This window comes from Musa acuminata, chromosome BXJ3-2 (genome assembly GCF_036884655.1).
Source record: "Musa acuminata AAA Group cultivar baxijiao chromosome BXJ3-2, Cavendish_Baxijiao_AAA, whole genome shotgun sequence".
NCBI classification, from domain to species: domain Eukaryota; kingdom Viridiplantae; phylum Streptophyta; class Magnoliopsida; order Zingiberales; family Musaceae; genus Musa; species Musa acuminata.
The window spans coordinates 29,455,290-29,472,423 of NC_088350.1; the positions used below are offsets into that span (position 1 = coordinate 29,455,290).

Genomic DNA, 17,134 nt, shown 5'->3' on the forward strand with positions numbered 1-17,134 from the left:
ACAGCTGTGATGACTATTTTGCTAAGCTCAATTGCAACACTGCCTTCATGTTTAAGCAAGAGCATCATTACGTGTTGGAATGTAATTGGTTTTATTGTTGTCAAGCAAAGTGTGTCATAGGCTGGCAGCTGCGTATGGAACACATCACAAGCGCTCTCCTTGTTAGGTGTTCTTGAAAGTTGATGAGATGTGATGACTAAGTGATAAAGCTTTGGCTACCTTTACAAGTTTAATTGGGGTTCTGAAAACCTGAGAATGTAATATAATGAATATTCAAACATAAGGAAACATTATGAAAATGTCTATTCTTACATATCTATCCTTACCGACTTTGGGAATAGCATGTTTGCCCCTGGGACTCTGGATATTATATTTTCTTTTATCTTTTCTTTATCTATCAGATCCTAAATTAATTAATATTCTGATTCGTTTATTCGAATATTCTTTGAATAACCAAGTCATGCCTATTGAGCGACGACCCAGGAAGGGATAGGCGTCGGGTCCCACTTAGCATAAACCGCATGCAACCCCGAAGCGACAGATGTCAGGTCCCACGAGGAAGAGACGTGCGTCCCGCAATTTGGTACCCATAACCATATGTAAGGTTACCCGAGGCGGCGTTAGCGTGCGTTTCCCCCACCAGGAAACCACAGAAACTTCTCGACCGTCGAAGCTTTTCTATTTCTCGATTCTTGGAACAATATCAACGGTGGCGAGAGCTCAATCGCGATCGGGGAGGGAGCGTTTATATACACTTGAGGGAGACACTTCAGGTTCGGTATGAGCGGAGGGCGGGGAAGAAGCGATGAGACTTCAAGAATTAGGCAGGGAAGAAGGGGATCGGCAATGCGGGAGAGAGAGAGAGAGAGTGTGTGTGTGTGTGTGTGTTAGTTTAGGTTCGGGCGTAGCGAGGGAGAAGGCGATGAGGGAGCGTGAACGAGATACTTCCCCGATCGCCGGTTCCTTGTCGTGATCCTTTTCGTATACCTCCTGGAGCAACCGGTAGGCTCGCGGCCTCCGCTATCGGTCGGCGATGTCCGAAACGCCGTTCCTGAGAGCAAGATCGAGTTCCGCGAGGGCGACAGTCGGATCACCATATCCAGTGTCCGAGTCCACGCCGACATCGTCGTCCTCGGGCCACAGAGTGCTGGGATTACGAATCCCTCACCGTTCAGGGGGTATGCAAGAACTTGAATCTTTCTCCAAGCCTGACCCCGATGGCCTATTTGGTTTAATCTCGATTGATTATGTCTTGATTGTGATAAACATTATGATAGATGGACAACCCTTTCCATAGTTCTTTCATCTAGTAGTTACAAACCACCTTGGATTGTGATGATCCTTCAGCATCCTCACAAATTTTGTATGCTATAGTTCCATCGCCCTGCAAGTCTCCTTTGATGTATTTTTAGATCAATCACTAGATTCCTGGTGTTTTCATGTTCTTGTTTATGGTTGGTAATCGACCTCATATATTTTTTGGGTTTAGGAAGAAATTCCGAACTATAAGGAACCCTAATTTGGAGAGTTAGTTTATAGTGCATGAGTGTTCGTTCTTGATTCTGAAATCCTAAATAGAGCCCAGCCCTGATCGTGTCTTTTTAATCGTCACCTTGGATTTTTTTCCGTGCTGATCTTTTAGCACTTTCACAGACTTACTTTATATGTTGTCGTTTAATCAATGTTCAGGTCTCCGTACATTGACATGTTTCTTGGTTGATTGATAATTCTGATGTTAAAGAGCTGTCAGGAACCCTGATCCCTGATTCGATATATAATTGATTTGTAGTGCATGGGTGTTTGTTGCTCTCAAAACTCTAATCAAAGCCTAGCCCCGATTTGTTTCTTTCTGATTGTCACCTTGAATTTTTGCTGTGGTGTTTTGCATTTCACAGACTTCAGATGCTGTAGTTTGGTCAGTCTTCAGTTCTCTTTACTTTTGACATGTTTCTTGGTTGATTGTTAATTTTCTTGTGTTATCATGTTTCAGATTCTTACTTAATAGTTTATGTAGATAGAGCTGCAAGGAACTCTAGTCCCTTATTTGATAAAGAATTTATTTGTAGTATACGGATGTTCATTGCTCTGAAACCCGAATCAAGGCCTAGCCCCGATTTGTTTCTTTGTATTTGTCACCTTGAATTTTTGCTGTTGTGATTTGCATTCCACAGATTTCATATGCTGTAGTTTAATCAGTCTTCAGGTCGCTTTACTTTTGACATGTCTCTTGGTCGATTGTTAGTTTCCTTGTGTTACAGATTATTATTTATAGTTAGTGTCCAAACCCTAAAGGATTTTGAGTTCACGAAGAACTTGGTGATATAACGACCCTAGTTTTGATTGTGAACATATGGTGTGTACTGCATGGACGTTATCATTTATTTTTATTAGTTTTCACCAAACCATTTAGATTCATCTCAATTAGTGTCGTCTGTATTCTGTTGCTAGATGCTTGGTGTCTGACAAACATTTGCTTCCACAATGGAATTGATGTTATGATTTTTGTCTGATAGGAACTGTAAAGTTGTTCTTGAATAGTTTGCAGAAGTCTCTACGTTGCACAATCATTGTTCATGCTTAATGCTGAATCATGGTCCTCATGCCCCTTCTACTGGATTCTTAGCTTTCTTTTTGTTCAAGGGATTCTTTGCAGTTGTTTGGTGAACACCATTGTTCTTATTTTAAATTAATTTGGGTGTTAACATGATTCTTTTGTTACTAAGCGTCCTTTAGGGATAGGTCCGAATTCCTTGTACCTTTGGCTCAGCATATGAAAGAAAAAACAACAATTTTCGTTAGGATATTTGATTGGAAGACATTTATCGCATTGCTATATACTAGTAGTGTAATTTAAAGTCATGCAGTTCTCAATTAATTTTTATTTGGAATTCTTTTTTTTTTCCTTACTAGAGGGTGAGCTTTGGTGTCACTGTAAAGTTGCTTCTTTTCGGTGTCCGTGCATATATGGACTCAACTAGACCTTGCAATTGTAGAAGTCTTGTTCCTCGGAGGTCTTTGATGACATACATGTTTCCAACAACAAGCATCGCATCATCAAGATCCTCAAGCCTGTGAATACTGTTAATTCATATTTTTGGATTTCAGAAAACTGAAGTTTTAGATTATTCTAACATTTTAGATATTATATTTACTATCTTCAATACTGTTATTACCTTTCTATATGCCTTATTATGCCATGATTTGGTCTACTTTTTCAAGAAACTTTTGTCTTATTACCTACGATTTTGAGGTAAACATTTGTTACTTTTGTGTTTCTGTTATTCTTTTATATTTGTTGTTATGTAAATGTCCAGATTGTTGTGCATGATGTTATCATATTTCGTAGGCTGATGTTGTCGATAAAAAAAATCAGGTGCTGATTTTCTTGGGGGCATCCGATTTCCAAGGCCACGATAATAATAGATCAGTTTAGGCAATGATATTGATGACTAAATATTGGTGATTATAGGAGATGATGCATTGTTACTTATAAATTGATCAGTTTAGGCATTGCCTATTTATCAATAGGCATTGTTACTTATAAATTGATCGTATGCGTACGCATTTATCAAATGACATAATGCAACAATCCATCATATAACACTTTCCGGCCTTGCCAGATTGTAACTTAGTTCTTTTGGATTATTATGTTACAGGTCCAGGTGAGGCTGCTGATCCAAGGAACTTTGTGCTGATGGTGTGGCCAACATTTAGCCACGCTTGCGCGCTGTTTATTAGATCTGTCGCAATTCTGGCCCAATGCTTCCATGCTGTTTTTCTAGTTTTAGGCATGACTACTTTTTCATATTTTTTGCTTCGTAGTTTTCGTTATGCGGGCAACTCCAGGGAAACCACTAGCAGTCAATATTTCCATCTGATTGTTAAAGAAATTCCAATTTAATGATTAATTTAAATATATATTAAATGATTCATCTAAAACTTATTTTACAGTTTTTGAGTTACAATGAATAAAATTTTCAAAGAACAAATTGTGGATAATTTAGTGATAAAGTAATATCAGAAAGTTACAATGATCCTGAACCAATGTTTGAAAACCAATATAAGAAAAGAAAATGGGTATTTAAAAGTTTGTCTTAAAAGTTTTATTTTTTTTATTGAAAATAAAAATAAAGTGTGATTATTGAAAATTTAAACAAAGAATAAAATCGATTAGATTTAAATAAATTTCAAGTAAATTTGAAACAAATTTGAGAAATAATATAAATATTCAATTGTTAACAATTAGATTAGTGATAATTATGTTTCAGTTTTTTAAACAAACAAATGCCGTCGAAGAGTGTGCATTATTTTTTCCTTTAAATTATTCGTAAATTTGGCAGTAATGTAAAGCGCAATTGCAATGTAAATTTTGGCAGTTTGCACCTTGCCGCGATTCGATGACATCTGTGCAGAGACAGGCTGAAAGTTCGAAAGAATCCCCGATAGGACTTTAAAAAGAGGATGATCATTAAAACCAACTGCTTCTAATGCCAGATAGGACTTAGAATGACAGAATTGCGCATAAAGCATGACTTAGAATGACAATAAGAAAACTGCCATTAGTTTGCAAGTCGGCTGAACCTGTTAGTTGTTATGGCATCAAGTGATTTTAAAAATACAAGTGAGGTTCCATTGCCCAATGAAACCACTCGATTGGGGTTCTTGTCCGGCTTAAGCATGCAGCCAATTGACCGCCCTCCGCCCACCCGTTTCCATCCTATCTCTCTTTTTCTTCTTCAACCGCATTTCTTCAATTTCTTTTTGAAATTGTAACGTTCTTTAATCAAATTTCTCAATAATAGAGTTATACCAATTTCTTGAGAGCAAGCTTGGTTTGTTTTCCCCAAATTAAGATAAATCCAAACCTCGATATATTCCTACATGATTGAGATTCTAATTATTGGTGACATCTATGCTTAAATTTCCAGGCTAATCATATAAAATAAACCCTTTGGGCTGCACCAATCAAAATGCCATTAGCATAGGCTGAAATTTTATAGTGACTAAGATAACACAAACTATAAATATTTCATCAGCTAATGGAACCAAGAATGTTCCTTTGCTGCAAGATCATCCACACACAATATTTTAGCCAAAGATCATCCATTTATATCTACATACTACTACTAGTCATTACTTCATAACAAAATATTTTAGCCAAAGATCCACACACACACAATATTCACAAGTGTTTTGTACCATTTATAAAATGGATAATAAGAAAAGCTATCATAAAATAGGCAGGAGTTACAAACTCAATCTAACGCAGTTTTCATAATCCGTATCCAACATCCATATTTGTTCCATTTGAGAAACCATTTTAAATTACGATAACAAATAACCTAAATCATTATTCACACCAATGTTCTTCTAAGTCACCACAATTTAGCTCATGATGAAAAAAGGTTTCTCACTCTCCCTCATTATTTGATTATACATACATACATACGGAGAAACTATCTCAAAATTTGTGAACCTTGGGAATAATCAAGGAAGTAAAGAATCAGTTAATGAAATGCATTTTTATGTATAAATAAATACTTAACCACGAGAAACCCTGCACCACTACTCATGATATTAACCCAACAAGAAACCCTAAAGAAAAAGTACCTGAAATTCTTGAGATTTAAAAAAGGACAATAAGCACAATGCACAAAGATTTCATAACAGTCTTTATATACATCAAGGTATTAAGATACATGCTAAAGAGTAGCGTAGCAGTAGTAAGCACCTTAAAGAAGTCGAACATAAAACTACAACATAATTAAATCTCAAGGAAACAAGCAGTAAGAATATGGAAAGAAAGATTTGCTTGCACAAAAAAGCTAGATTAAATAAAATTCCTTCACTGTGTCTGACTTAGTTTCCAGCAGAGCATCATCCATTTATAGGAGGCAAAAGAAGTGCCAGAGGTTTCCTCGTTTGAACATTTTTTATTACCACGCGGCATTTCAGCACATCCAAAATCAGTGGAACTCGACATAATGGAATAGACTATTTTTTCCTTCAAAATCAGAGCAATTTTTGTTGAAGAGCCAGTGGCCCCTCAACAAAAAATTCTTTAGTTGATCGAGCAAAATCAGGTAATCAATCCGCACATCGGTTTCTTTCTTTAAAATTACGAATAACTTTTAGAGTTTTAGAAAGAGGGCAGCACAAACAATAAAGCAGAATAGTTTGATTACCATTTTTCAATGACTTGTGTTATACTCAAGATACCAGAAAAGTTAAAGATGGTGCTGTAAATCGAATAATGCACCACTAGATCTTTCTTTATTCTTGCAAGTCCTACCACTTTTCCACTACCCAACAACCTAGAGCACCTCAAGGGTTATCAAAGACTAAAGATGACCCATATACGTAATCTCATAAAATCCCCAAGTCAAAGATTCATCATTGTTAGTTGATGAACAACCAGAGGCGATGACCACTCCCAGACTTCCCATTCATACACAACCAACCTTCGTTCCCATAATTTCACAATATCACGTAAAAGTAAACATTCTACAAGAGATCTGCCCCAAAAGTAAGGGAGAAATTATTATGTTCTTTAAGATCTAATGATTCTAGGAACAACGAGAAGAATGGAGGAACAGAACAAATCGGTCAAGGGGATTGTGACAGACCTGGAAAGAGATCAAGGAGAAGATGATCACCCACTTTTCTTCTGGGCCGTCGTCCAAGCTGGTCGTCGTCCTCGAGTTCCAACGTTCGTCATCGGGGTGCGCTACCGCCACTGAAAGAATCTTGAAAGACAAGAACGATGTTCCCGATCAGTAGAGGAGAAGGGTTCCTAGGTTTACTGGCAGTGACCGACCTGAGATGAGGTGGAGATAACGAGGAGTCGCCGGTTTCCCAGCCATCCATCACCGGCCCATCGTCGTCGTGCTCCAGCAGCCTCGATCGCGGTGCGCTACCACCTTTGGAAGCATCTCGAAAGACGAGGGCGGGGATCTTGATCAGGAGACGAAGATGAGATGGATCAAGGGAAGAAAGGTTCCTAGGTTTAAAGGAAGGGAACCGACCTGAGAGGAGGCGGGGATGAGATGGACTCGCCGGTCTTCCGTCGGACCATACCGTCTTGCCTTGGTCCTGTTCCATCAGACACGATGGGGGCTCAAGACCACTTCCGGAAGGATCCTGCTCCTCAATAATTGGGATCTTGATACGGAGAAGACGAAGAGATTGGAGGAGGCGATGGATCCAAGAGCGAAGGGGTTCAAGAAAACGGCTTCGAAGAGGCGGGAAACCCAATATTTGAACATGCCAACGTGGCGATGTCGACCCGCTCTTTCCCTTCGTAACCGCGAGCGACGTGGGATCGTCGTCGCACCTCTTCGGAGAACGAATAATAATAAAAATAAATAAACAATAAAAGTCTATGCGGTAATGACGTCATCGATGGGAGCGAGACGGTCAGTGAAGGCCCGCCCAACGACAAAAGTCCATATGATGTGCTCGACACTCTCTTGCTCTTTCGTGTACATTAATCTTCATGTATTCGATATTGGACCGTTCTTAAGACTTCATATTTCTCAAGATGTAGGAAGGCTTCGTTAGCTTTTACAGCGTTTCCCGTGGAATACTTTGTCTGGAAGATTTTGTACCTACAAAGTGCTTCTCGATTCCTCTGGGCGATGATTTATGTCATGCCTTGTCGTCCTCTTAGGTGCTTTTGGCCATCAAAGCTGCCTTCCCTGTGAATCCACTGGTCCTTGACGGTTGTCGCCCATGCATCGAGTACTTCTTGCTGCGTTAAAGCCGGAGAGGGAAAGTGGAGATGACTTCTATAGTGTCCAAGGAATGCGAGGCCGGCTTAAACATCACCGACGTTTTCGTACTCGAACTATGAGACGGAAAAATCTCGACTCAAACTCATGAGAAGGCATCGCAGCGTCACGAGAACAAACACAAATCTTGGCACCACAATAAAGCATCTGTCAGCAAGAAATGGACTCCACACCGCACCAGGCAGAACAAAGGCAGAAGTAGCAGGTGTAAGTAAATGGATCCAAATGATCATGTCAAGCAGAACAATCAATCTCCAACAGAGTCCCCTCCTCTCAAAACAAAGAATCAAGCATGTTCTCCTACCCAAGGAGAGAGCCCATTCAATCAAGTGAGCCAAACATCTAACACGGGTGACCAAAACAGGTCCATCACAACGGGGATACTTTGGTGACACGACAAATAACGACTAAAAATAAACTCTAACCCTATTAAACGCGAAACATATCATATCAGGTCATGTCATATATAGTCTAAATGACCAAAATGGCAACGGCCAGCACCGCCACCGAGCTCATCATCTTCCCCACGCCGCTCGCTGCACCGCTCTGCATAGAAATGAAATGAAATGATGCAGCATTATCTACTATTTTTGACACCTACCTCGGAAGGTGATAGGGGAGCAGGTAGCTGACACATGTCCCATCTCGAGGATCTCCGTCACTGTCTTATTTTAATTACCGTCTTTAATTGGCTCGGGTTTTTATTACGCATTTGTCCTTTTGGCTAAAGGAAAATGGGAATCTCGAGGAACGAGCACGGATCACGTGACCGAGCGCGACAACCGACGGCCCAGATATTTTCTTCACGAAATGTACACCCCGAGGTGCTTATAGAACTGTTAAAATTACTTTTTTAGTTTAACCTACCATCTTACCCGCTGCTGGCAGTCGGGGTAGTTTCGGGCCCCACTTTACCCGCGAGAATGAACAGCTAGAAAGTAGTGTAGCGCGAATGGTGACACCGGACTTCAAGGTTTGCAGAGAGCTACATTGTAAATAGGTATTTGAGTTCCGGTTCCGGACACAGCTGGCGACTGCGGTGTCGGAGAAATTAATGGCAGGCGCAAGTTAGCGATGAGACGCTTGTCCAAGTTCCCGTGGGCGAGTCGCCTCGGGGCATGTGGCACGTGCGAAGAGGACGCGGCGATCGGTGAACGCGCTGCGGCTGCGCCCGTTCCAACGGCTAGGATTTAGCCGCACGTTGTAGGGCAGTGCGGGTGCCGTCCGACCCCGGCAAGGGGTCGCGGTGCCGGTCCGAGTCGGAACCCGACGACCGATATATGGGAGGGTACGGTAAGCGAGAGAGAGATAGAGAGCGTACCGTGTCTGCAGCAGAACCACTGGGCCCGGGGGAGGCTGCCTCGGAAGATGGGGACGAAGCTGGTGTCGACGGCGTTGTGGTTGCTACTGGCGACGAGGCCGGGGTGACGCCCTTCTTTTTCGGTTTCGGTGGTGACGCCGCCGGGACCTCGGCGGGTTTCGGAGGGGCCGTTGCCGGCTCGGGGGGAGGCAATGCAGGTCGAGGGCTAGGTGGTGAGCTGAGGGGGACAGGCGTGGGCGGAGGGACAGCGTCGGAAGGAGGGGACGCGGTGGGAGGAGACGCAGAGGGAACGGAGGCGGTCGGAGGGGAGGAGAGGGGTGCCGCTAATGGAGCTGGGGGAGTGGATGTGAAGGGTGATGGAACGGCGGGGGCGGGGGCGGTGGACTTGGTGGGGGAAGCAGCGGGGGCTGCGACGGGGACGGGGGTGGTGTGTTTGGCGGGGGCCGCGGAGGTGGAGGAGGAGGTGGGAGGGGTAGCAGTTGGTGAGGAGGCCGGCGACTGGGCGGCAGCGGAGGAGAGGGCGAGGCCGAGGACGGCGATGGCGATGGAGATAGCGGTGAGCCGATCCATGTTTCCTCAACAGAGAGTGTGTGTGCAACAGAGTGCAGAGGGAGTTCATATATAGTGGGTGGAGCTTCTAATATTTCGGATCCTATCCAACTACCAAACGATGCGATAGTCATCGAACCGTTCACATTTCAGGAAGTTGTTTAACCGCATCTTAGTGGACGTCGATGCGACCCAAAAGCATAGTTCATATTCAAAGGGTATTCATAGACGATCCGCCCCAGAGGAAGAGAAGTAAAGAGAGCAACAAATAAACGAAGGGGCCCGTAACACTTGCTTCTCGCTGCTGCTACTTGCGGGAGCGTGGGATTCAGCTTTGCTTCTCGCTGCGGCGGCCAATGAGGAAGAAGGCTTTCTGGCCGTGTGTGCGTGGTGGTGGGATCAGGCCGACATGGATGATCGAATTGGAAGCCAATAATAGCCCATAAGCGGATGAGAGTTGGCCCATCAGGATTTGGGCTCCCTTACGAGGGTGCTACACGTGTACAAAAAGTGCCACCAAGTCCTGTGATGTTGATCTATCATAGTTTGTTTGGCTGTGATGATGAATGCAAAAGACTGATAAATTTGTTTGTCAGCTCGGTGTGCACTTGTTTTGATCAATTTGACATCTAACAGCAAGCACTATGCTTTTGTATCCCTATTAGATCCTGATAATAACAATGTAGTATGTATGTGTTGCTTCATCCTCCTCAAAACCATTCCTTTTGTTAAGAAAGAAGATAATAATATCAACGATACGCATTCTCTTGATTCAACATGTTTTCTCTAACGAGTAATTTTCCTACTCCAACTGAGCAACTTGTCGCTGTTTACTAAAATTGGATGGACGAACACACAAAAAGATGCGTGCTGTTGAGATGCCTCAATCAAGATGGTCGAGCACTTCAACTAAAAACAAAAGGGGAAAGAAGAAAGAAAGATGACAATACACTTTCGAGCCCGAGACATGAATTCTTGTAGGCAGTCTCAATCAGCCACTTGATTGGTGTCAGTTATCTGTTCCTCACGCTCGTTTCGTCCAAAGTAATCGAGTTAGCAGCAGCAGAGCGCATGCGTTGAATGATTTCCCTTCTCACGGCATTGGAGATGTCTCCTACTCGTAAAATGATTTCGCTTCTTCGCTCGGAAGACAAGCAGAGCAATTCTAACTCATTGGCACAATCAGCAACTTTCTCATCCTCGAGATTCCTTGTACCCTTCATTCAATGATTTCTCACCCTCGCTTCGATCCACCACACACATTTATTCTTCTCGTCCTTGGCTGGATTTTTCACCACGGAGATCATCCTTTTCCCTCCCCTGCTGAGAAATGAATTCAAGTTCAGATCGCAGAAACATGGCAGTGCTGCCATCATTCACAAACCGTTCTGCCAAGGTGAGCTGTGATCTGGTAGACAGTGTTGCGGTATGGCACATCATTACTTCTGTTCTATTGTTGCTCAGATGGTGATGATAGTTCAAAGGTTTAAATTACACCAAGCACCTAAAAGCTGTATCAAAACTGAATAGCTTATGCATCACAGCCAAAACATGTTTTGCAAGCTCTTTTAAAGTAGAGTTTTAATTTAGAAACATAAGCTTAATTACTGAAGATATAGAGGATAATAAAAGGTTTCAGTGGCAACATGAAGTCAAAAAGTTTGAGTCTTCCTTATTTGAAGGGTAGTAATAAAACATAACTGCAAGGGTACCAAGTACATACCTGCATCTCATTAGGTCAAGTGGCCTCTCTTCCCCAGGGCACACCTCCCATCAAGCATATACATTGACCTACTGGAACAAAGAGAGCATGCTCATTAATAACCATGGCTTGGAAGCAGCATGATGATGAGGAAAAGATGGAGATGCATGCTACTTACCACCCACCATATGCATGCATGTAGATATCAAATTCAAATGCACAACCTGCAACTGAAAAGGGCTCAGACAAATAAATATTTAAATGTAATAAGGAACCACATGGGGGTCTCTTCCAGACTCATGCCCCCAGGTAATAATATTTCCATGTTTCCTGCAGTTATATCTACCACTATTCCTGGCTTGTCAAAACAGTTTCTTAAGGTAAATTAACATGACCAGCACAGAGGCCACCGGGCTCTTTATTTATACCTTCTCTGTCATGCAAATGGAAATAACAAGATTCTGGAAGACATTATAAGCAAACAAGATAAATTATCATGACCAAGACAGAGGCCTGAACATCAGTACTGGACCCAGCTGCATCAATAAACTAAAGTTGTAGTCATGCAAAAGGAAAATAAGACAACTTAAAGAAAATATTATATAAGCAACCAAGATATAATAACATGGACAGGACAGAGGCCAGTAGGCTCTTAATTTATCTTTTCCCAGTGAACATGAAACCTGGACCAGCCGACATCAGTACACTCAAGTTGTAGTCATGCAGAAGGAAAAGAAGAATAGCACTTTGGAAGATAATGTAAGCAACAATGATGGCACAAGGCTAGGACAATATGAAGCCATAAAGTAGCTAGTGAAGTAATAAGCCACGAATATCAGATACAGAAAAGTTTTGGTCCAAAACTACTACTATGGCAAGGCTAATTCTGCGAAAAGTTAAATCCAAACCCGACGTCCAATCCGCACTTAAGCCTTGTAGCTTTATATCATGCACAATTTTCATGCCAGCAAGTAAACAAGCAAAAGACACATGAGAACTCAACCCACAGCTACTTACAAGCTTCATAACTTTGGACAGTTTCCACACCAGTAAATAAGCAAAAAACACATGAGAACTCAACCCCAGCCACCTAACCAGAAACATGCTGGCAGTTGAAGTTCTTGAACCACCAGAAAAATAAACTAGTCGTAAGAAGAAGAAAAAAAAGCATCCATACTGATCCCCCTGCTTCAGGATTGGAAGTAGCACCCTGTTCAAAGAACAAAGAAGAGAGCTCCTCTCCATCCCCCAGAGCTGACTTACCAAAATAACCAAACCAGCTCTACCTATGAACCCTGCTTTCGGACTAAAAAATCCACTAGGGCCTGCGGGCGTAGATGCACTAAACCATTATGGTCCGATTTACAGGGGACATACTGATGAGCAAACTCCAAATTACCCAAAAAGTAGGTTCTCTGGGCTTATCTTCATGGTCAGTTGATCAGTTATAACTATGACTACTAATATAGACAGCTCAATTCACTTCATATCTTAAATGGTACTAGCACTAGACTTTCGCCACCCACATGATGTTAACCTCAGCATCGTTGTGTTACTTCTCCAGAGCTGCAACCTTAGCCCGATGACCCCCAACCATGAGATTCTTTCCCCGCTCTCCTTGAGGCAGTTCGTAGGCTTCATCGATAGACCCAAACTTCTCCAGAGCTGCAACCTTAGCCCGATGACCCCCAACCATGAGATTCTTTCCCCTCTCTCCTTGAGGCAGCTCGCAGGCTTCATCGATAGATCCATGCTTTACGTCAGCCGGAGGGATAAAGCAATCCACAGAAAGGCCGGGAACATTAAAAGCCACCTCCTCGATAGTCCAAGACTCCTCCATCCTGGTTTTTGTGTGACTCATGGCCACTTCACCAAACCGAAAAAGAGTGACAACCGAGTGACCAGAGTGTGCAATCATCATACCCTCAACCGGGCGGTAATCATCAATGAAGGAGTTGATGGAGGTTTCCCAGTACACAGCATCACCACCGGCACTTGACTGGATTCGGGTCAGATGTGAATCCTCAATATGGATAAGAAGCCCAGTTTTCTGGCTAAAGTAACCAAACAAGACATGTCTAATGACCTCAGCAGGTCCTTCGCTCCTTGCCTTGAGCGTCTGTGGATCTGCACAGAGCTTGAGGATGAAGCAATCCTCGCCATTGACCTTCTTCTCCCCAATGCACCGTGCCTTGGCAAACATGCTCGCTGTGATCAAGGGATCAATACCCTACATATACAAACACGAGACCATCTCAACAAAGCCACCGGATAAGTAACACGACTCAAGTATCTAATATGATTGAAGCAACCCTATTTAACAGAGTTATGCTCCCCCCAACTGGCTCTGTACCTGTAAAGCCCGACGAAGGGGACGGACAGGGCCTTTGGCAGCATGCGCACCAAGCCATGGCGTATGGCGCCAAACTAGCTTGCCATTACAACCGGCATGTACCTTACTACCACCGACAGCGAGCTCCACGTACCACATGTCAGGCGCCATCTGCCAGAGGACGAAGCCACCGGACTCTGCATCTCTGGATGCATTCCTGGCCTTGATGACCCTGGTGGCCGTCTCAAAATCAGTTGCCACCATCCTCACCTTCCCCATAGCGTAAGCATTCCTAATGGAGCTCAGCAGCTTCAGACCTCCAGATGCTGCTGTATACTGCTGCAGTATATACTGAGCCGACGAGGTCTCCTACGACAACAAAAACAAAGAAGAGTTAGGCATCTGATCCAAAACGAGGATCTGTAGCCAAAAGATGTCGATCAACAAGTAACTGATGATACAATGACTTCAAAATGCCATGCAGAAAGAAATCGAAGTAGAGGTGCATTTAGGGGTAACATGTCATGCATTTCATCAAACATAATTATCATAATCGCACTAGCCGCCCCAAATTCCATATAATTGATAAAAGTTAGAACATAATATCCAGTGTCGAAGAAACAGAAGATAAGAGTGCTCACAATAGGAGTATCCTTGATGCTAAGGTGAGGAAGCGGGTCAGTGGAGCAGACATGGATGGGGGCTAGTGGCGCAGCCATGACCCCAAGGAGCAGCTGAAGATCGGACCGCCGGTAAGACGTGGAGGCGGTGGAGCCAGACGGTGCTCGCGAGAGTTGGTCCTTCACCCATTGCCCCCACCCCCGCTCCCTCCGCGCGTCCTCCCTCTCCGCCTCCCCGGGATCCGGCCCCTCCATCAGCGGAGCCAGGCTGCCGGATCTCGGCACCACCGGCTCCCCATCGAGCTGGTAGCTGCGCCTCCACCAACGCGGCAGGAGCAGCCCAGCCATCGTCGACGGGCCTCGCCGCGCGATCTCCGACCTCGCCCTGGCCGGTGACAGCCCCCTGGCCACCTCTTCCCTCAGGGTCGAGAAGAACCCTTGCTTCTTCTCCATCAGCCGCCCTCTTCCCACCTACTCCTCGGATCCCTCGCCGCCCCTTCAAAAGCCCAAACAGAGAGAGAGAGAGAGAGAGAGAGAGAGAGAGAGAGAAGAAGCAAGACGACCAAGGACGAGAAGCCGGCGTCGAAGATGGACGAAGCCCGTGAGGAAGGCAGGAATTAAAATGCGTCTCCTTGTACTTTTTTGAGGGGGATGAAAGAGGAGGAGAAAAGGAGAAGAAGGGAAAGAGAAGAAGTGGGAAGAGTGACTCCAACTGTAGGTTGGTTGAGTTGGTGTGTGTGTGTGCGGGGGGGAGAGAGAAAAGAGCGAAGCCGAAGTGGCGAAAGGAACGAAACAGAAAAGAAACGCCGGTTCCCACTCTGAGTGTGGTGGGACCCATTTATATATGCATATATATTATATATATATAACATCTCAACCATCGAACATCGGCGGGACCCATCGCAGAGATATCAGAACTGAAGGGGGGAGGGAATCAAATGGATTGAAAGCGAGTTCCTTTTTATATTAATTTATTTGGGAAAAATGAATCCATATGTCAAAAATATTATTTTTAAGAAAGAAATATTAATCGTCCCTAATCGCTAAGGCGCGGTGAGGTGGCCGGTTTGCTCGCCGTCGGCGAGTGTGACCGAGACGACGGCGCCGCTGCCAGAGACTGGGACCGGTTGGGCTCGGTTGACGGCGTCGGTCACGTGAGCCGCGGCTGTTGCCGCAGGAAAAGGCGAACGCGAAGTTTCGGGCGTCTGATTCGTCACGTGACACCAAGGCGACCTCATTCCATTCTGTTGGTCCTCCACGTCGACTTAAATGATTTTTAATTATTTTTTCTTTTATATCTAGCCGTTGAGACCAAATCCGACGGTCCTGATTCGAATATTTTCCTGTGCTTCAATTTATAAAAGAAACAAAACTCTGCAGTTTGAAAATTACAACATAAATCTGGTGAAATATCTAAAAATAAATATAAGACTTTAAGGATATTGATTTATTTTATTTTTGGGTTGAGGTGTTAAAAGTGAAACTGTTTATTTGTACTCTTGTGTGCGTTTGGGTTCTTTATTGGTTTCAATATGAATAGGACCCAAAACATCAACATGTGATTTCGTTTCCATGCGGCCCCGTCCACATCATCCCACCAAATCGTTGCATGTGCTCATCCAACCGTTGCTTTCATCAGGTTGGCCGCGCAAGTATTATGTGATGACCACCAAAACATGCACGGCATGGCGGCCAGTTCATTTATTCCGGGAATTATGCGACGGCCATTAAACATGCATGGAGAACTTTATGATTCGTGCATCTGTCCTATCGAGGACGATGGCCGAATGCATGGGGCGTGCATTTGGCTATAGGCCTATCGATCGTAGAATCACGTGATGGCCATGCTTCCTGTCATGGCTAATCTGGCCCCAAGCTGGCTATCTTTCCTTCTCCGAGTAATATTTTGAGTATACGGTCACGAGTACGTACAACAGAGTCATATTCATGGGCCGTGCATGAACTATGTCAGGCATTTACTGCGTAATCATGGGAGAATTGATAGCCTGTCGGCGACCCCTAAACATTGCGTATGAACAACGATTTTGATCCAAATTCTTGTACTTTTTGCGTTTGTAGTTATCACAAAGCCGCCACCAAATTAATATGCTTGAAATCTTGTAAGACTATACACATCGATCTACTTTATAATATTATATTGTATGGGAACTAATATTCTAATCGATAACTTGTAATCAAATTGTCTGAATTTTCTAGGGATTTAAATACATAGAGAACATAAAAATGGGTGAATTTTGAAGGGGCAAAAAATAGATGGGGGACCAGATGAACTGCTTTAGTAAAAGTGAAGAAGAAGCCTCACTCTCTTGCCTCGAAGATGGGCAGGGTGACTGGTAGGTGGATGTAGGAGACAAGACGATGCAGTCTATGCTATTTGTCTTGGACCATCTTCTTATTCTTCAGATTCTATCTCTAACACAGGACAACAAGAACCATACAAAACTATATCCAGTCATCAGAAACCATACAATATATCATGCAATCACCTATTTCCTTCTGGTATTTGAGCTATCAAAGTGCAGGTTCAGTTCACAGACAGCGAAAAAGGCTTCTGCTGTGAACTGATGCACAGACACTGCTCTCTAGCTTCAATGTGCTCGATGGATTTACAGCTCCAGGAATTGAATGTTAGGCAGCATATGGTAGTTGAAGACGAGAGGATTCCAGTTTGACCTAAAAGATGGATTTCCTGCAGGATTGATTCTCCTGAGCAGACGAAGGTACAAAGCATCACATGGAGATGGCCATGGCATCGACAAGTTGGAAGCATCAGAATCAATTATGGCTCAGCTTCAGCTT

The 17,134-nt window shown here is 43.5% G+C and overlaps 2 protein-coding genes and 2 long non-coding RNA genes across 4 annotated transcripts; 1 reads left to right on the forward strand and 3 right to left on the reverse strand.

Moving 5' to 3' along the window:
* The first annotated feature begins 635 nt into the window (after positions 1-635).
* LOC135631016 (uncharacterized) lies at positions 636-3,943 on the forward strand. The gene is made up of 2 exons (XR_010494252.1): positions 636-1,178; positions 3,657-3,943. It is a non-coding gene; the product is annotated as an uncharacterized LOC135631016 (long non-coding RNA).
* Positions 3,944-5,640: 1,697 nt separating this feature from the next.
* LOC108952144 (uncharacterized) lies at positions 5,641-7,234 on the reverse strand. The gene is made up of 3 exons (XR_010494253.1): positions 7,026-7,234; positions 6,818-6,954; positions 5,641-6,746 (listed from the first exon to the last, which is right to left on the reverse strand). It is a non-coding gene; the product is annotated as an uncharacterized LOC108952144 (long non-coding RNA).
* Positions 7,235-7,998: 764 nt separating this feature from the next.
* On the reverse strand, positions 7,999-9,709 carry LOC135631015 (classical arabinogalactan protein 4-like). Its single transcript, XM_065138379.1, has 2 exons — positions 9,112-9,709; positions 7,999-8,336 (listed from the first exon to the last, which is right to left on the reverse strand). Exons 1-2 carry the CDS (start codon positions 9,679-9,681, stop codon positions 8,262-8,264), a joined length of 645 nt encoding a protein of 214 aa, XP_064994451.1. The 5' UTR covers positions 9,682-9,709; the 3' UTR covers positions 7,999-8,261.
* A 2,642-nt stretch (positions 9,710-12,351) lies between these two features.
* On the reverse strand, positions 12,352-15,070 carry LOC135631160 (uncharacterized). Its single transcript, XM_065138615.1, has 3 exons — positions 14,336-15,070; positions 13,716-14,063; positions 12,352-13,592 (listed from the first exon to the last, which is right to left on the reverse strand). Exons 1-3 carry the CDS (start codon positions 14,765-14,767, stop codon positions 12,915-12,917), a joined length of 1,458 nt encoding a protein of 485 aa, XP_064994687.1. The 5' UTR covers positions 14,768-15,070; the 3' UTR covers positions 12,352-12,914.
* Between the last annotated feature and the right edge of the window lie 2,064 nt (positions 15,071-17,134).